The 14,911-nt window shown below is 42.2% G+C and overlaps 1 protein-coding gene across 3 annotated transcripts in view; it reads right to left on the bottom strand.

The window, feature by feature from the left end:
* Positions 1-14,911, bottom strand: part of kiaa0586 (KIAA0586 ortholog) — a 378,726-nt gene that overhangs the window by 74,503 nt on the left and 289,312 nt on the right. For all 3 annotated transcript variants that reach the window (XM_055640495.1, XM_055640493.1, XM_055640494.1), the window contains 4 exons: positions 13,321-13,511; positions 9,367-9,479; positions 7,206-7,390; positions 3,261-3,423 (listed from right to left, as the gene is read on the bottom strand). In XM_055640495.1, coding sequence (XP_055496470.1) covers positions 3,261-3,423; positions 7,206-7,390; positions 9,367-9,479; positions 13,321-13,511 — 652 coding nt within the window. The remainder of the gene's footprint in view (positions 1-3,260; positions 3,424-7,205; positions 7,391-9,366; positions 9,480-13,320; positions 13,512-14,911) is intronic.

The raw sequence follows: 14,911 nt of genomic DNA, 5'->3' as shown, positions 1-14,911 counted from the left end.
CAATTACAGGCCCATCTGCCAATCTTGTCAGTGATCACCACGATGACTATATGTCTGCATATGGTCACTTTCCCTACTATATACTGCCTGTTCATGTGTCTGTCTAATCACCTCTGGAACATGGCTGTTTCTATCACCTCCTCTGGCAGTGAATTCCAAATATCTGCCACTCTCTACGTTAAAACATGCCTCACAAATCAACTTTACATTTACCCCTTTCTAATTTCAAACCGATGTTCTCCAGTATTTGACATTTCCACCCTTGAAAAAAGATTCTAACTACTCTGCCTAGGCCTCTCAGAATTTTGTGTAGTCCTATCCTTTCATCCCTCAGCCTCAGATGCTCCAGAGAAAACAACCCAGGTTTGGCTGACATCTCCTTACAGCTAATATAGTCCAATCCAGGCAACATCCTGGTGAGCCTCTCCAAGGCTTCCACACTCTTCCTATAATGAAACAACCAGAACTGCATATAATATTCCATTGTGGCCTAAGTTTTACACAACTGCAACATGACTTGCCAGCTTTCATACCCAATGTACCTACTAATAAAGGCAAGGATGCCTTCCTCATCACCCTATCAACTTGCGTTACCAATTTTATGGAGCCATGGACTTGCATCCCTAGATCCCTTTATTCATCAATGCTGCTAAAGATCCTGCCATTTACTATATACCCTCTTTTGCATTTGACTTCTCCAAATGCAATACCTCGTACTTGTCTGGATTAAACTGCATATGCCATTTCTCTTCCCAAAATTTCAAACTGATCTGTATACAGCTGTAGATGACCATCCACTACTTCACAATTTTGCGTGTCATTAGAAACTTCTTCATCAGACCACTTAAGTTTTCATCCAATTAATTAACATATATTACAAACAACAAAGATTCCAGAATTGATCCTTGCACAACTATAATCAGAGAACACTCCACCACCACTACCCTCTGACTTCTCTGACCAAGCTAGTCTTGGGATCCAATTTACTTACTCGCCATGGATCCCATATGACATATTCTGGACCAATCCACAATGAGGGACGTTGTCAAATGCTTTACTAAAGTCCATGCAGAAAAGATCCATAGTCCTACCCTCATCAACCATTGTTGTCACTACCTCGAATAACTTAATCAAATTTGTGAGACATGTCTCCCCCAAACAAAGCCATGTTGATTTTCCCTCGCAAGTCTACGTTTTTCCAAATGTGATTAACTCCTGTCCCTTCGAGTCTTCTCCAAAAAATCTCCAAATGCAACCAAACCCATAGTTTGGAAGAGTTATACAACAATTGTTCCTCCACTTATTAGAAAGCATTTGAATATATTAAAGACTCAAGAAAGAAACAGCTTATATACTGTAAAAAAAATACAACTTCAGTGCTAACTCTATCTTAACCACATGTTTTTACAGTTTGCATAAATGGTTTAGTTGACTGCTAATGACAGTTTTCTCATCATGCATCTTCAAATCAACACCAGGTTCTTAGTTGGATAATTCAGAACAAGTAAGAAGCAGTATGGTTGTTAAGATTCCGAGAAGCAGAGGAAATAAAACTCTTAAGATTACCAATGCTGGAAATTCTCCTCAAATTGTTGAGCAATCTGAATGAAAAGGAGGTTGGTTAAAGCGATGATCAAAAATTGACCGGCGCATTGAACGTCAAGGTAAATTTGTGTTTTGGAACATATACTGTCATTATGTGCACCCTGACTTGAATTAATGTTAAAAGATGGATTACGAACTGAAGGTCATCTTTCAGCTGAGTGCCATGTCAGTTAGTTTGTTTCAATTTGTTTCAACAAACTAATGACTCAGCTTCTCAGCAACAATCAAATTGATATAAATCTGGCAGGACATTGGGGAAAAATAGCACATTCAAACCACCTGTACTTTTTCCCTGGCGGTTCCACTGGCTCCACACAGGGATTTGCAGTGGGAAGTCAGCAGGATGCCAACTGAATTTGAGGGCATGTATGTCCTATCCACTTAAAAACCATCTTCCTACCGGAGCAATGTTTTTGAACAATCTTTTCTTGTCACACATGGGAAATTATATTTACATAGTGACAGAGGTCTGTTGGACCACAAGCCCGAAACATCTCAAATATAGCCAATCTGATCCTGATGGATCAGTACATATAACAGTACAGCACAGGAACAGATCCTTCGACCCACAAATGTTTGTACAGAACATGATGCCAAGTTAAAATGATCTGCCAGTATATGATCCATAATCCCTCTATTCCCTGCACTTCCATGTGCCTATCCAAAAGTCTCTTAAACAACGCCACTATCATGTCTACCTCCACCACAACTCCAGGCAGTACGTTCCAGGCCCCCACCACTCTTTGTGCAAAATAACTTGCCCTGCACATCTCCATTAAACTTTCCCGCTCTCACCTTAAAGCAATGCCCTATGGTGTTGGATATTTCCACTAAGAAAGAAAGGTTCTATCTACCCTAGCTATACCTCTCATGATTTTATGTACTTCTATCAAGTCACCCTTCAACCTCCGATGCTCCAGTGAAACAAACTAAGTCGATTCAACCTCTCCCTGTAGCTGCAACCCTCTAATCCAGGCAGCATTCTGGTAAACCTTCTCTGCACCCTCTCCAAAGCCTGCACATCTTTCTTCAAATGGGGCAATGAGAACTGCACATAATGATACAATTTCCCCTGAGAGCTAAACCATCTGGAGCTATGATCCTGGCAGGGTCAACCATCGTGGGCAGATGACAGGGCGAGGTTCCTGGCCAAGCATGTCCCAAGATGAAGACCTCAATGATGAAATGGGTGGAGGATGGTTGCTGGGCAATTGATGGAGCACCACGATGGCTAAGGAGGAGGGAGAAGGCTGCAGCAGGGAGAGACTCCCAACCATCATAGAGACCATGACATTGGACCTGGGTCTGGCTCTGTCAAAGACTCTATAGTGGCTGTCTGCGCACCAGTCTTCTCATGCTAAAAAACTGTTGTGCACAGGCATCCTCCTGGAGGAACATACCATGCGACATCCCTTAAAAGATCTGAAGACCGACAGAAAGCATCCACCAGGAGGACAATCATACTTACCGCCTGTTGTACATGTGTATGGTTTGATTGTATTCACGTGTAATACCATCTGATTTTGATTTTGATTGAAGAAAAGCTTTTCATTGCATTTCAGTGCACGTGACAATAATAAATCAGTACTAATACCCATATTATCTTCCACCTTATGGAAAACACTGCATACTTCGCAGGGAAGGTTTCTACTCACTTAGTGGTGACTTCACAAAAGGTTCCAATTCTGGTTCAGATTCTGATTCGTTCTCAACAGAACCTTGGGGTGTGAGCTCTGGTGTTTCAATGAGGGTAGCATTTCTAGCTGGAGGTGATGGCGTCTGTCTTGGTGTTGGAACTGGTGTTGGAATCAGCATTATCTGGAGGAATGGTAAAGTGCAAATAAATCAGGCAGTCAGACCAAGATTGGGTTTTGATTTGAAGCAGTTCGGAGGTTAAATGAGCTTAAATGACTGCATCTATGAATCCACACCAAAACATCCAACTCTGCACTGAGCTCGAACATGACAGGTTGCCTAACAATTTGGAAGAGACTGGCTAGCAATTTCAATACGTTAGCAACTAATTTTGAGAAATTATTACAGAACTTTTGAACTTTAATTCTCTGCAAAGTTTTCCAGCCATCCTGGAACTCCCCACTATGATGATGAAGCACAACAGCCTCGTGGAGACCGGATATTTGATTAGCAAATCTACAATAAATTCAGTATGAGGATTGTTTAGAAAACATTAGGCCAATATCCTAGTAACTGTGGCCCAACAGTTCTGAAGAGAATCGCTAACATTCAGTTATTACCACACAAGTTCAGGCTTGTATGGATCACCCAGAAGATTTATTGACCACAGCTGCCAGTGGATATGCCACTTGGTTCAAATGCTGGACTCTGAATGGGGTCCAATGGGAAAGACAGGATTTCCTGCTGGGAATGTGAGACGTTGATTTAAGACCACATTTATTTCAGAGGGGGAGCTAAATGTTTCTTTCTTTAAATTATTTTACTTTCATATAAGTATCAAACATAAGGATTTTTAAATCCTTTCAATTAATTTTGCTTTTATATTTTAAAATGTTTTCAAGACTGTTTATAAACTTTGAATGATTTTATACATATCTGAATAAATTAAATAAAAACCTCATGGGCATAATATCAATCCTTGACACCCATAGCTGCAAGTGGCATGAATGAGGCCCTGATTGAGATGAAAAACTCTGTACAGACCAAAGAACAGGGTGGCTTAGAATACCACCATATGACAACGTTATTTCTTCTAACTAAACACTCTGTGATGCTAACAAAATTGACTTACCGAACATTTAAAATAATTTCACAAGGAAATAAATAAAAAAAAGGTAAAAAATATATAAATAGATCTTTATCTTCTAAAAACAAACACTAAATTTTACAACAGATTTATAAACTTGGTTGTCTCAAATTTGTGGCCATAAATGTTAAATATTCAAGCACACAGCCTTTTCGTTCGACAAAAACACGTTAATCAGAAAAAGTTAAAAAATTAAATTTCTGCTATATATATTTTGGAGTGTACATTTTTAGTGTTTCACAAGGGCCAGTCCCACTTAAACGATTTTTTAGGTGACTGCTGACGACTAGGCTATCACCACACGGTCACCGGGATGTCGTCTGTATGGCCGTGAGTAGTCTCCTCAGTCGCCCAAAGAGTCGTAGCGTTTTTCTGGTCGCCGCTAGATTTTGAAATGTTCAAAGCTTTTCGGCAACCGTGGGCTTTTCATAGCTTGTCTTCTCCTGACATAGGTGCTATCATAGGTTATTGCCAGGATGGCATAGGTTGTCGCCAAGATGACGTAGGTTGTCGCCAGTTGAAGTAGGTTGTCGCTGGTGCTGACCAGTGAATTCCATTGTTGTAGTTGCCTAAAAAATCGCCTAACTAGGACAGGCCCATTAGTCCAGTCGCCGGTTTTTCAGCGACCTGCTACGAAAATATGACAGTCGCCAGCAGTCGCCTAAAATATTGCCTAGTGGGACAGGCCTTTCAGTCTTCCGCCTTTCATTGCCAAGATATCATTAGATAAAGCATAGCGCAAAAATATTTCAAGTTTATTAAAGCAAATCTTCTGCCTTCTACTATCAACATGCTAATCTAAGAAAGGAATCAATTGGAAATTATCAGATTTTGCTTGTGGTTAAATGGAAAAACATTTGCCCGCAGTTTACTTATCTTCATTGCAAAATGCTTATGTAAATCACGTTCCCTTTTCTCTACACCACAGATTTAAATTTGTAGCAGAGATTGCCAGTGACATCTTTTTTAAAGATAATCCACTTCGTTGACACATAAACAGAGTACTTATTTTAAGGTTACACAAAAAAGCTGGAGAAACTCAGCAGGTGCAGCAGCATCTATGGAGCGAAGGAAATAGGCAACGTTTCGGGCCAAAACCCTTCTTCAGAATACAGTACTTATTTTAAGTACTGTATTCTAACCTTTTCCAGGCAATTTTTAACACGCATCAGAAAACAATACAAAGGTTTTCTGACTTGATGTTATGCTATCCTGTGAACTGGCCTATCACCTGTTCCACCACATTGTGGCTCAGTAAGATATGTTCACAATACCGCTCCTGCCATATTTTATCAAAGCTAGGTTGTTAGACAAGTAGCAAATAAAGGCCAATTGGCTTTCCCCAAGGCAGGGTCCAAAAGTAGCAGTGGCCACACTACAATATGAACAAAATCAAAAGAGTAGAGAAAATGAGCATAATTTCTTAATTGTAAACATGGTGTTAAGAAATATATTAATATAGTTTTTGTTTTTCACTATGTAGACCTTTAACATACTATTATTCTGAGACTAGCTGTACAAATTACCTGCAAGATATATATAATGATAATCCCTATCAAATCTCAGAAGTGGATGATAGAGACGAGGCAAAATTAGATGCACGATGCAGTAATTAATAAGCACAGTTCCCGGATCTCAAAGCACAATTTGATGATTGTTAAAAGTATATTCTTAATTGGAGGCCTCAATTAAATTTTACAAAATATACCACTGATATGAACATATGTAGCAGGGCTAAAACTATACTCCAAAGAACAGCAGTGTTTTGTTCTAATAATATAGTTAAGTTGAATTCCAGGACCAGCCTAAATAGCCATGTCATTTTTAGTGCATGTATAGAGTGTAGCGAGATTGGAATGACAGCAGATGGCAAGCATGAAAATAGTTGTTGTGACTGTAATACAAAAATAGAGAGGTCACTGTTTAAAAATAGGTGGTCACCCCTTTAAGACAGGGATGGGGTGATCTTTTTCCTTTCTCAGGGTCCTGGGTCTTCAGAACTTTCTTTTTCAAAAGGCAGTGGAAGTAGACTTTGAATACATTTAAGGCAGAGATAAATAGATTCTTGATATGTAAGGCACTGAATGAATTGGGGACTGGTGGGCATGCAGGGTTGGAGTTACAATAGAATCAGTCATGGTTTTATTGACTGACAGAACAGGTTGGAGAGGCCAAATACCTAATACTTCCTCATTTTTATGTTACCAGGTATGCTTGCACTTAGATATTTTTTTCTTGAGACCTTTACAGCAAGATTCAGAAACACAGCGTAGGGTGGAATTATTTATGTAGAAGAATTCTTTCAGTCAGAATGTTAAATTGTATTTTTCTTTTGAGGATTCTAGCAAAGTAATGTAGATAGCTTCAAACTCACTTCTAGCGAATAGGCATTAGTAGTTGTGAATATTCCTTTATATATGGCATTGAATAGAAGCCCCGCATTGTTTTTAATGTTATAGTCAGTATAAATCATGTCTACTTTTTTTACATCAAACTACCCTGATACCTTTGGGGAGTAGATGCTCATTTTGATTCATCAGCATTGTTTTTTTTGCATGGTTTTATATTAATCCCTGATGATGCCTAGTTCAGACAACAAAATGCTTACATTTCACACCAGTGAAACACATCATTTACTGCTGTGCAAACTGAGAAATTAAATAATGAGTGGGCGTGATTAAATCACTCCCCAATTCCACGCTCTGCCACTTGCGTTTGATTAGGATTCAGACCCAATATCAGACAGTATTCTCATACACATTATTGAGATAAATGTGTTCAATCTCAAAATGTTTTGTGGAATATGAGAACTTCTAACCGGTGAAGGTGTTCTTTGTTGAGGAGGTTCTTGTACAAGTGTTTTACTTTCACTCTGGCGCTGCCCCAGCATAATGGCGATTATCTCAGCAAGTGCTTCATCTACAAACTGCCGAACGAGTTGAGAGTCCACAGGAATGCCTGCATCCACAAAAAGCTGCAAGCCTCCTCCTCCAGCAGCTTCGACTGTTGAGGAAGCAAACAATAACATCTTAGCTCTGGAAACCATATCAAACCACAATGCACATTAGTAAATTATGTTACTGAAAATTATATATTTCCTGTTTTCACAAATGAAATCGGGACAGAAAAAGCTGCCTCCTTTACAACCATCAGAGGACGGCAGTGTTACATGCTAATCATTCAGCTTTAATTCAGAGAAGAAAAGAAAGATACTTATTTCATATCTCTGCTGTGAAAGTGCCATTTTATTAATAGTGAAAGTTTATAAACAAGAAAATATGGCTCTCTTTAAACAACAGAAATATGAGGAGACAGAAATGTGCTGGAGTAACTCAGTGCATCAGTCAGCATCTCAACAGAATAAGGTGACATTTAGGGGTGGGACCCTACTTCAGACTGATTGTGGGTGGGGAGAGGGAAAGAGAGCAAGAAGAGAGGAGGGGCAAGACAAAGTGTGGCAGGTAAAAGGGAAACACAAGCAAGTGGGGTTTCTAATAGGTAGGTGGTTGACAAAGGCCAGAGAAGGAAAAAAAATAGGTGTGAGACAAAAGGATTAACGCATTGCAAATTGTGAAGCCAAATGAAGGAATGTAGGTGGAGGGGGGAGGGGAGAACTCTGTGCGAGTCTAGGTAGGGCACAGGGGTGGGGGGGTGGAGGTAAGGGAAGAAAACAAAATATGGCTCCCTGAAAACAAGAACAAGCAAAACATGTTTTTTTTAAAACAACAGAAATGTCATGAGAAGGTTGGACAAAGGCCAGAAATGAAAAGACAGAAGGTGTGAGACAAAGAGACTGAAGAATCGCAAATTGTTATACCAGAGGAAGGAATGTAGGTAGAGGGGAGGGGAGAAATTAATGTGTGTCCAGGTGGGGCACGGGGGAGATAAATGGGGAAACCGGGGGAATAGAAACTGGGGGGAGGTCAGGATAGTTTCCTAAAAGCAGAGAATGCAATGTTTTTTCCATTGAGTTGTACCCAAAGCTACCCAAGTAGAATATGAGGTGCTATCACTCCAGTTTGTGTGCAGTCTCACTCTGGCAATGTAGGAGGGTCAGGACAGAAAGGTCAGTATGGGAATGAGAAGAGGAGTTAAAATGGTTAGCAACCGGGAGATCCAGCAGGCCTTGGGTCATCAAGTGCAATTGTTCAGTGAAACAGTCGCCGAGTCTACACTCGGACTCATTGAAGCAAAATTCATGCAGATGTAGTTAGAGGAGGTGCACGTGAATCTCTGCCTCACCTGGAAGGACTACTGTGGTCCCTGGATGGATGTGAGGGAGGAGGTATAAGAACAGGTGTTATATCTCCTTCCGTTTCAGGTGAGTGTACCTGGGAAGGGGGTGGGTTAGCTGTAAAGGGATGAGTGAACCAAGAAGTTGCGGAGGGAACAGTCTCTGCAGAAGGCAGAAAGTGGATGAAAAGATGCGACTGGTGGAGAGAACACATTGGCGGTAGCAGATGTCATGGGAATATGTCACATTTATCAAAGAGAGATTATCCAAAAAGCTGCCAACATTGAGTTCAGGACATTTGAATTAATGTCAACACCGAATAGTAAGTACTGTGCTAGTGTGGCCAAGATTTGTACCAGCACACTATTAATTATGCTGCAAGAAATGTGGATTCGAACATGACTTCCACGTGTAGCATTTGTCACATTTTAGCTATTTTCCCAAAGCTGGTTACAATATGGAAAAGTGGACGATGAGAAGCATATTACTCCTCAGAGACATTTTTGCAGCGATACATTGCTAACATCCAGGCAGGAAACGGAAATGTCAAAGGAAAGCACGGAGAATAAAAGAGTTAGAAAAATAGAGATAATTTACAAAATCCCAAAATGTGTTCAATGGTAAAAATTGAAAGGCAATCTTCTTGAACTGAAGCAACCTTGCATAAGTCATATTAAACATTATTAGGATAAGCTTGAATCTAAATTGGCGCAGCACTTTAAGTTGATGTTAAGGTGAGACATACCAATATCTGAGCCTGACAGCACACTCTCCTCACTTTCGGAATGAATAACATGTTCCACAGGTTGGACAGGACACATCTTACTAATGATTCGGGACATGAGTTCTTGTTCGACCCTGTTGGAATAAGAATTTCAATATTTGTTGACATAACAGAAAATATTCATAATATGTGGACAGATCTTTAAAAAAAGGCATAGAACTGTGTTCTACATTTCAAGCTGCATAAGACATTGGCAGCAGGCACGTGCCGTGAGTAATTGCTCAGGGTGGGCAGTCAGTCGGCTTTAAAAAAATCTTAAACTGCGCAGATTGTTCTCTCCGTTAGCTGTCAGTCAACTTTTATAAAGTCTTCAAAAGCCAAATCTCTTAATAAAGTACAGTATTTCCCGGCAATGAAAACGCACCCCCCATTTTGAGTTGCTAAATTTTGGAAGAAGGCTGATGGGACATAGAATTTCTCACGCTCAAAAAAATTAAAATAAAGAAAGCAATTTGCCCAACGCTTCCAAATCTCCTTCATTCTGAATTACTGAATGGGTGGGGGGTGGAGGGTGATGGCAGGTGGAGAGATGGTGGGAAAAACGGGAGCACACTGGGACAAGTTGAATCAGTTGTGATCTTATTGAATGACAATAGTTGTTCAAGGGACCAATTGGGGGGAAAGTTCCTTTCACAGCGTGTGGGGAGTGCGGTCAGGGGTAAAGTTGCGGGGAGGACAGGAGCATTGAGAAGGAGGGGGTCGGGGATCATGCCAGTAACTCACTCACTCATCGCTGCCACGGCTCCCCGGGCATGGAGCCACCGCATTGTGGCCGGGGAGGGAAGTAGCTCAGGTGGCTGCCACCTCAGCGCCTTCTGCCGGCCTGCTCACCTCTGGCAGTGCTCTCTGTCTGAACATCTCTCACCTGCCGCTCGCCGGCTTCGCTCATGTCAGCCGCTTCCCGTAAATCCTTAAATTCCAACAGCCGAGTAACCTCAATTGGTCCCTTGATCGCGCTGTCAGAATTTAAAGATTTGCGGGAAGCGGCTGACATGAGTGAGGCCGTCGAGTGGCAGGAGAGAGGTTTTCAGACGGAGAGCACTGCCAGAGGTGAGCGGGGGCCGGCAGGAGGAGCTGAGGTGGCGGCCGCTTGCAGCCACCCGAGCTACTTCTCCCCCCGGCCACAATGCGGTGGCTCCGCGCCCGGAGCATCGTGGCAAGTGAGTTGCTGGCATGATCCCCGACCCACTCCTACTCCCCTCCTCAGCAGCGCGGTCCTTTTATAGCCGCTTCCCATCAGCTGCCAGCAATGAGGGATAGACCTGGCTAACCCTCAGTACAACAATATCATTCTTGATGTTGCTGTACTGAAGGATAGCCAAGTCTATCTTTCTTGGCCAACAACCTTCAAACTTCGGCTTCCAAGGCACACGTAAATTTTCATGCCTTATTTTTGGGTAAAAAATAACGTCTTCATTGCCGGGAAATATAGTATTTAAAAACATATAACACCAAGAAATCTACTTACCACATCATTTGTACATGAGCTCCAATCTTCTCTCTTTTTATTTTGTTAAGATATTCTTAAGATAATGGCAGTCCATGTTTGAAAAACCCGCCAAGAAACTTGCGCTGCGCATGCGCAGTACTGCAAAGGCAGAATTTCAGCTGCCTTCAGTCTCCTGGAAATTGACGGCTTGAAGCAGCGTCAACGGCACTTGGGCTGCACAGACCTTCGCGTGTTACATGCACTGCGGATGAAAGGCACGGAGAATTATGCCTACCGAAGAGATCGATCTCTTAGGTCGGCATTATTCTCCCATGCAGTGGCGGACTGGCCAGGGTGTCAGCTTGCCCGATGGCAAGTGGGCCCCTGATGAAGTGAGCCCCTGATGAAGTGGGCCCCTGATGAAGTGGGCCCCCTTTGTCTCCTGGCAACCAATATTTTTAGACTCCCATGCTACAGCTACAGCCATGCTACAGCTCCCATGCCTTTACTATTTATATTTAATAACTACCATTTTATAATTTTAGTCAGGGTAGGCAGTGCCTACCTTGCCTACCCTGACGGCACGTGCCTGATTGGCAGCTTCCACTGAACTTGTGCTCCCTTGGGGATTGTGGGCAGCTGTACAGATGGAACAAGGCCAGGTGGGGCCAGGTGCACAGGCAGACCACTGCTGGGAAATTCACCAGGTAAGTGTACAGAGTGTCCTGCGAAAGGGACCATGTATGTAGGAGAAGCATGGTCAGGTTTGGGGTCAGGAGTGCAGGCACAGTGTGCCAGGGTACTCTGTGAGTGAATAGATTGTGCTGGGAATGGGAAAACATATGCAGAGAGAGCATAGTTGGGACCAGGAGTGCTATGGGGTGTGGCCAGGATGGGCTACAGGAGCTGGGAAAGTGGGCGGTTGTGCAGATTTGAATCAAAGCTGCAATGTTTTTGAATTGCGTTAGATTGACAATAGACAATCGACAATATGTGCAGGAGTAGGCCATTCGACACTTCGAGCCAGCACCGCCATTCAATGTGATCATCTACAATCAGTACCCCGTTCCTGCCTTCTCCCCATATCCCCTGACTCCGCTATCTTTAAGAGCCCTATCTAGCTCTCTCTTGAAAGAATCCAGAGAACCGGCCTCCACTGCCCTCCGAGGCAGAGAATTCCACAGACTCACAACTCTGTGTGAAAATGTTTCCTCATCTCCGTTCTAAATGGCTTACCCCTTATTCTTAAACTGTGGCCCCTGGTGTGGTCTCACTAGGGCGTTGTACAACTGCAGAAGGACCTATTTGCTCCTATACTCAACTCCTCTTGTTATGAAGGCCAACATGCCATTCGCTTTCTTTACTGCTTGCTGTACCTACATGCTTACTTTCATTGACTGATGAACAAGGACCCCCAGATTCCGTTGTACTACCCCTTTTCCCAACTTGACACCATCTAGATAATAGTCTACGTTCCTGTTTTTGCTACCAAAGCGGATAATCTCACATTTATCTGCAATAAACTGTATCTGCCATGCATCTGTCCACTCACCCAATCTGTCCAAGTCGCCCAGCATTCTCAAATCATCCTCCTCACAGTTCACACTGCCACCCAGCTTTGTATCATCTGCAAATTTGTTAATGTCACTTGTAATCCCTTCATCTAAATCATTAATTTATATTGTAAATAGCTGTGGTCCAAGCACCGAGCCTTGCGGTACCCCACTAGTCACTGCCTGCCATTCTGAAAGGGACCCGTTAATCCCTACTCCGTTTCCTGTCTGCCAACCAATTTTCTATCCATGTCAGCACTCTACCCAAGATACCATGTGCCCTAATTTTGCCCACTAATCTCCTATGTGGGACCTTATCAAATGCGGGACCTTATCAATTGTGACCGTTTGCAGGTGGATTGTGTCCAGGAATGTGGTCATGTGTGCAGATACAGTGAGGTCAGGTATGAGATCATGTGTACTGATGGAGTACCATGGAATAGTAGGGCCACCAATGCAGCAGACTGGGAATGGGAGCTGTAGGCCACAATGTGGCCAGAACCTGTATGGGCTGGGAATGTTTTCAAGTGTGCACCATGAACTGAAGGCCAGTCTGAGATCGTGAGCTGGATCATGGCTGGGAAAGGGCTGAAGAAAGTTAGAATGTGGGAGAGTGGAAGGGAACATGTGAGAGGGTGGCAGAAGGTTAAAGAGCGGAGCAAGAGAGGGAGCAAGCTCAAAATGATTTAGGAGTGGGTGTGAGGAGATGAGGGGAGAGCAGGTGACTGGACAAGGGAGATGTGTGTGATTGAGAGAGAGTTTTTGAATATATGTGGGTGGTATGAGGAACACCAATAAGAGGCAGCACCAGTATGTTTTAATTGAATCTTCACTTGCATTGAAGATTTGTTTTGCCAAAGTACCCTCTGCTTCAGTGGAGATCATCAATGTATACAATTCACGACATTTCAATGTCTTCAACATGTTACCTACCACTCTATAAGCTGATTTTCTATGGATTCCTTGCGCTCTATCACTCCTACAATATCAACAACTGGATGAGGGACAGGAACAGAAGGAGGAAATGATGGATCTTTGTACAAAGCAGAAATGGACTCAGCAAAGCCTTCCAACTCTATCGCTGGTTCAGGTGATCCTTGATATTCAGTATCAGTGTCAGGGTCCTAAACACATAAAAACAAGTAGGGTTTAAAATGGAAAAAGTCAGATAAACATTGTTCTGTTACTTAATAATATTTAGCAGTCAGACGGCATCTATGGAGAGAAAAACAGAGTTGACATTTCAGGTTAACAATCCTTGAACAGAATAGTGAGAAAACAAACATTTAAAGTTGCAGAGAGAGATAGTAATGTCGAGAACAAAAGGAAACAAAGGCTGGAGGCCAGGATTGTTCAGGTGATGTGATTAGTTTTGGTGTTATCGAGGAGAAAAATAATAATTTGATCCTATCTTTCTGGAACTGTATAAATGGAGAGAGATAAATGATGGCAGTGGAGAGGGAGAATTCATATTTGAATTGTGACATGTAAAACACAGCAGCTGATGGAAATCTAAAACAAAAGAGAATGCTGGAAATCCTCAGCAGATCATGAAGCATGTGAGGAGAGAGAAAAATGTCTGGCTCAGACAAGGAATTCATGAATTCAATACTGAGTTCCAAGGGTTGTAAAGCCGAAATGGAAGAGGATGTGCTGTTCCTCGAGCTCAGTTTGGGCTTTGATTGTATTGTACAGTGTATGAAACGGAACTAAGGGTGAAGGAGGGGGGGGGTGGGGTCAAAGTGGAATGGAGAATTGAAGTGGGAACTAACAAAAGTGGAACAAACAGAGGGGGTCTGCCAAGTACTCATTTGTTCAGTTCACAGTTTTTCTTTGGAAATTATAAATTATGATATTTTCCCACCTAAATCATTGATATAAAAACTGAAACCTGGAATTAAGAAATTGCAGATTGCAGATTGGCTGCTTTAACTGTAAAACCCTCCTAACGTCCACAAGCCTGAATCTGACTATTTAATTGCGTGTTGTTTTAATTCTCCGCCCTTGGCATCTACTGTGCACCAATAAAGCTCTGTCGAAGCTTAATAAACAGCGCAATATTTTCTTAATTAGATTCTGAAGTAAAACTGAACAATTTTGATTTCAATAGAAAGGTAAGCTGGAAGTTTGAGTGCAATGGGAAATGTTTGCTTTCTTTAATTTTTTTAATGCGTTCATCAGACACAGGCAGCACAGGCAGGGCAAAACTTTAATACTTCCTGAGAAGGTAGTGGAGCCTTTTTGAATTGCTGCAATCCATTTTATTAAGAGAGCGAGAATTGGAAGAGCAAATATGTAAGGAGATTGCAGATATTAGTAGTAAACACAAGGTAGTGATTGTGGGAGATTTCAATTTTCCACACATAGACTGGGAAACACATTCTGTAAATGGGCTGGATGGGTTGGAGTTTGTAAAATGTGTGCAGGATAGTTTTTTGCAACAATACATAGAAGTACCTACTAGAGAAGGGGCGGTGCTGGACCTCCTGTTAGGAAGTGAGACGGGTCAGGTGGCAGAGGTATG

This window comes from Leucoraja erinacea, chromosome 9 (assembly GCF_028641065.1).
Source record: "Leucoraja erinacea ecotype New England chromosome 9, Leri_hhj_1, whole genome shotgun sequence".
NCBI classification, from domain to species: Eukaryota; Metazoa; Chordata; class Chondrichthyes; order Rajiformes; family Rajidae; genus Leucoraja; species Leucoraja erinaceus.
This window is presented reverse-complemented; position numbering and strand designations above follow the sequence as displayed.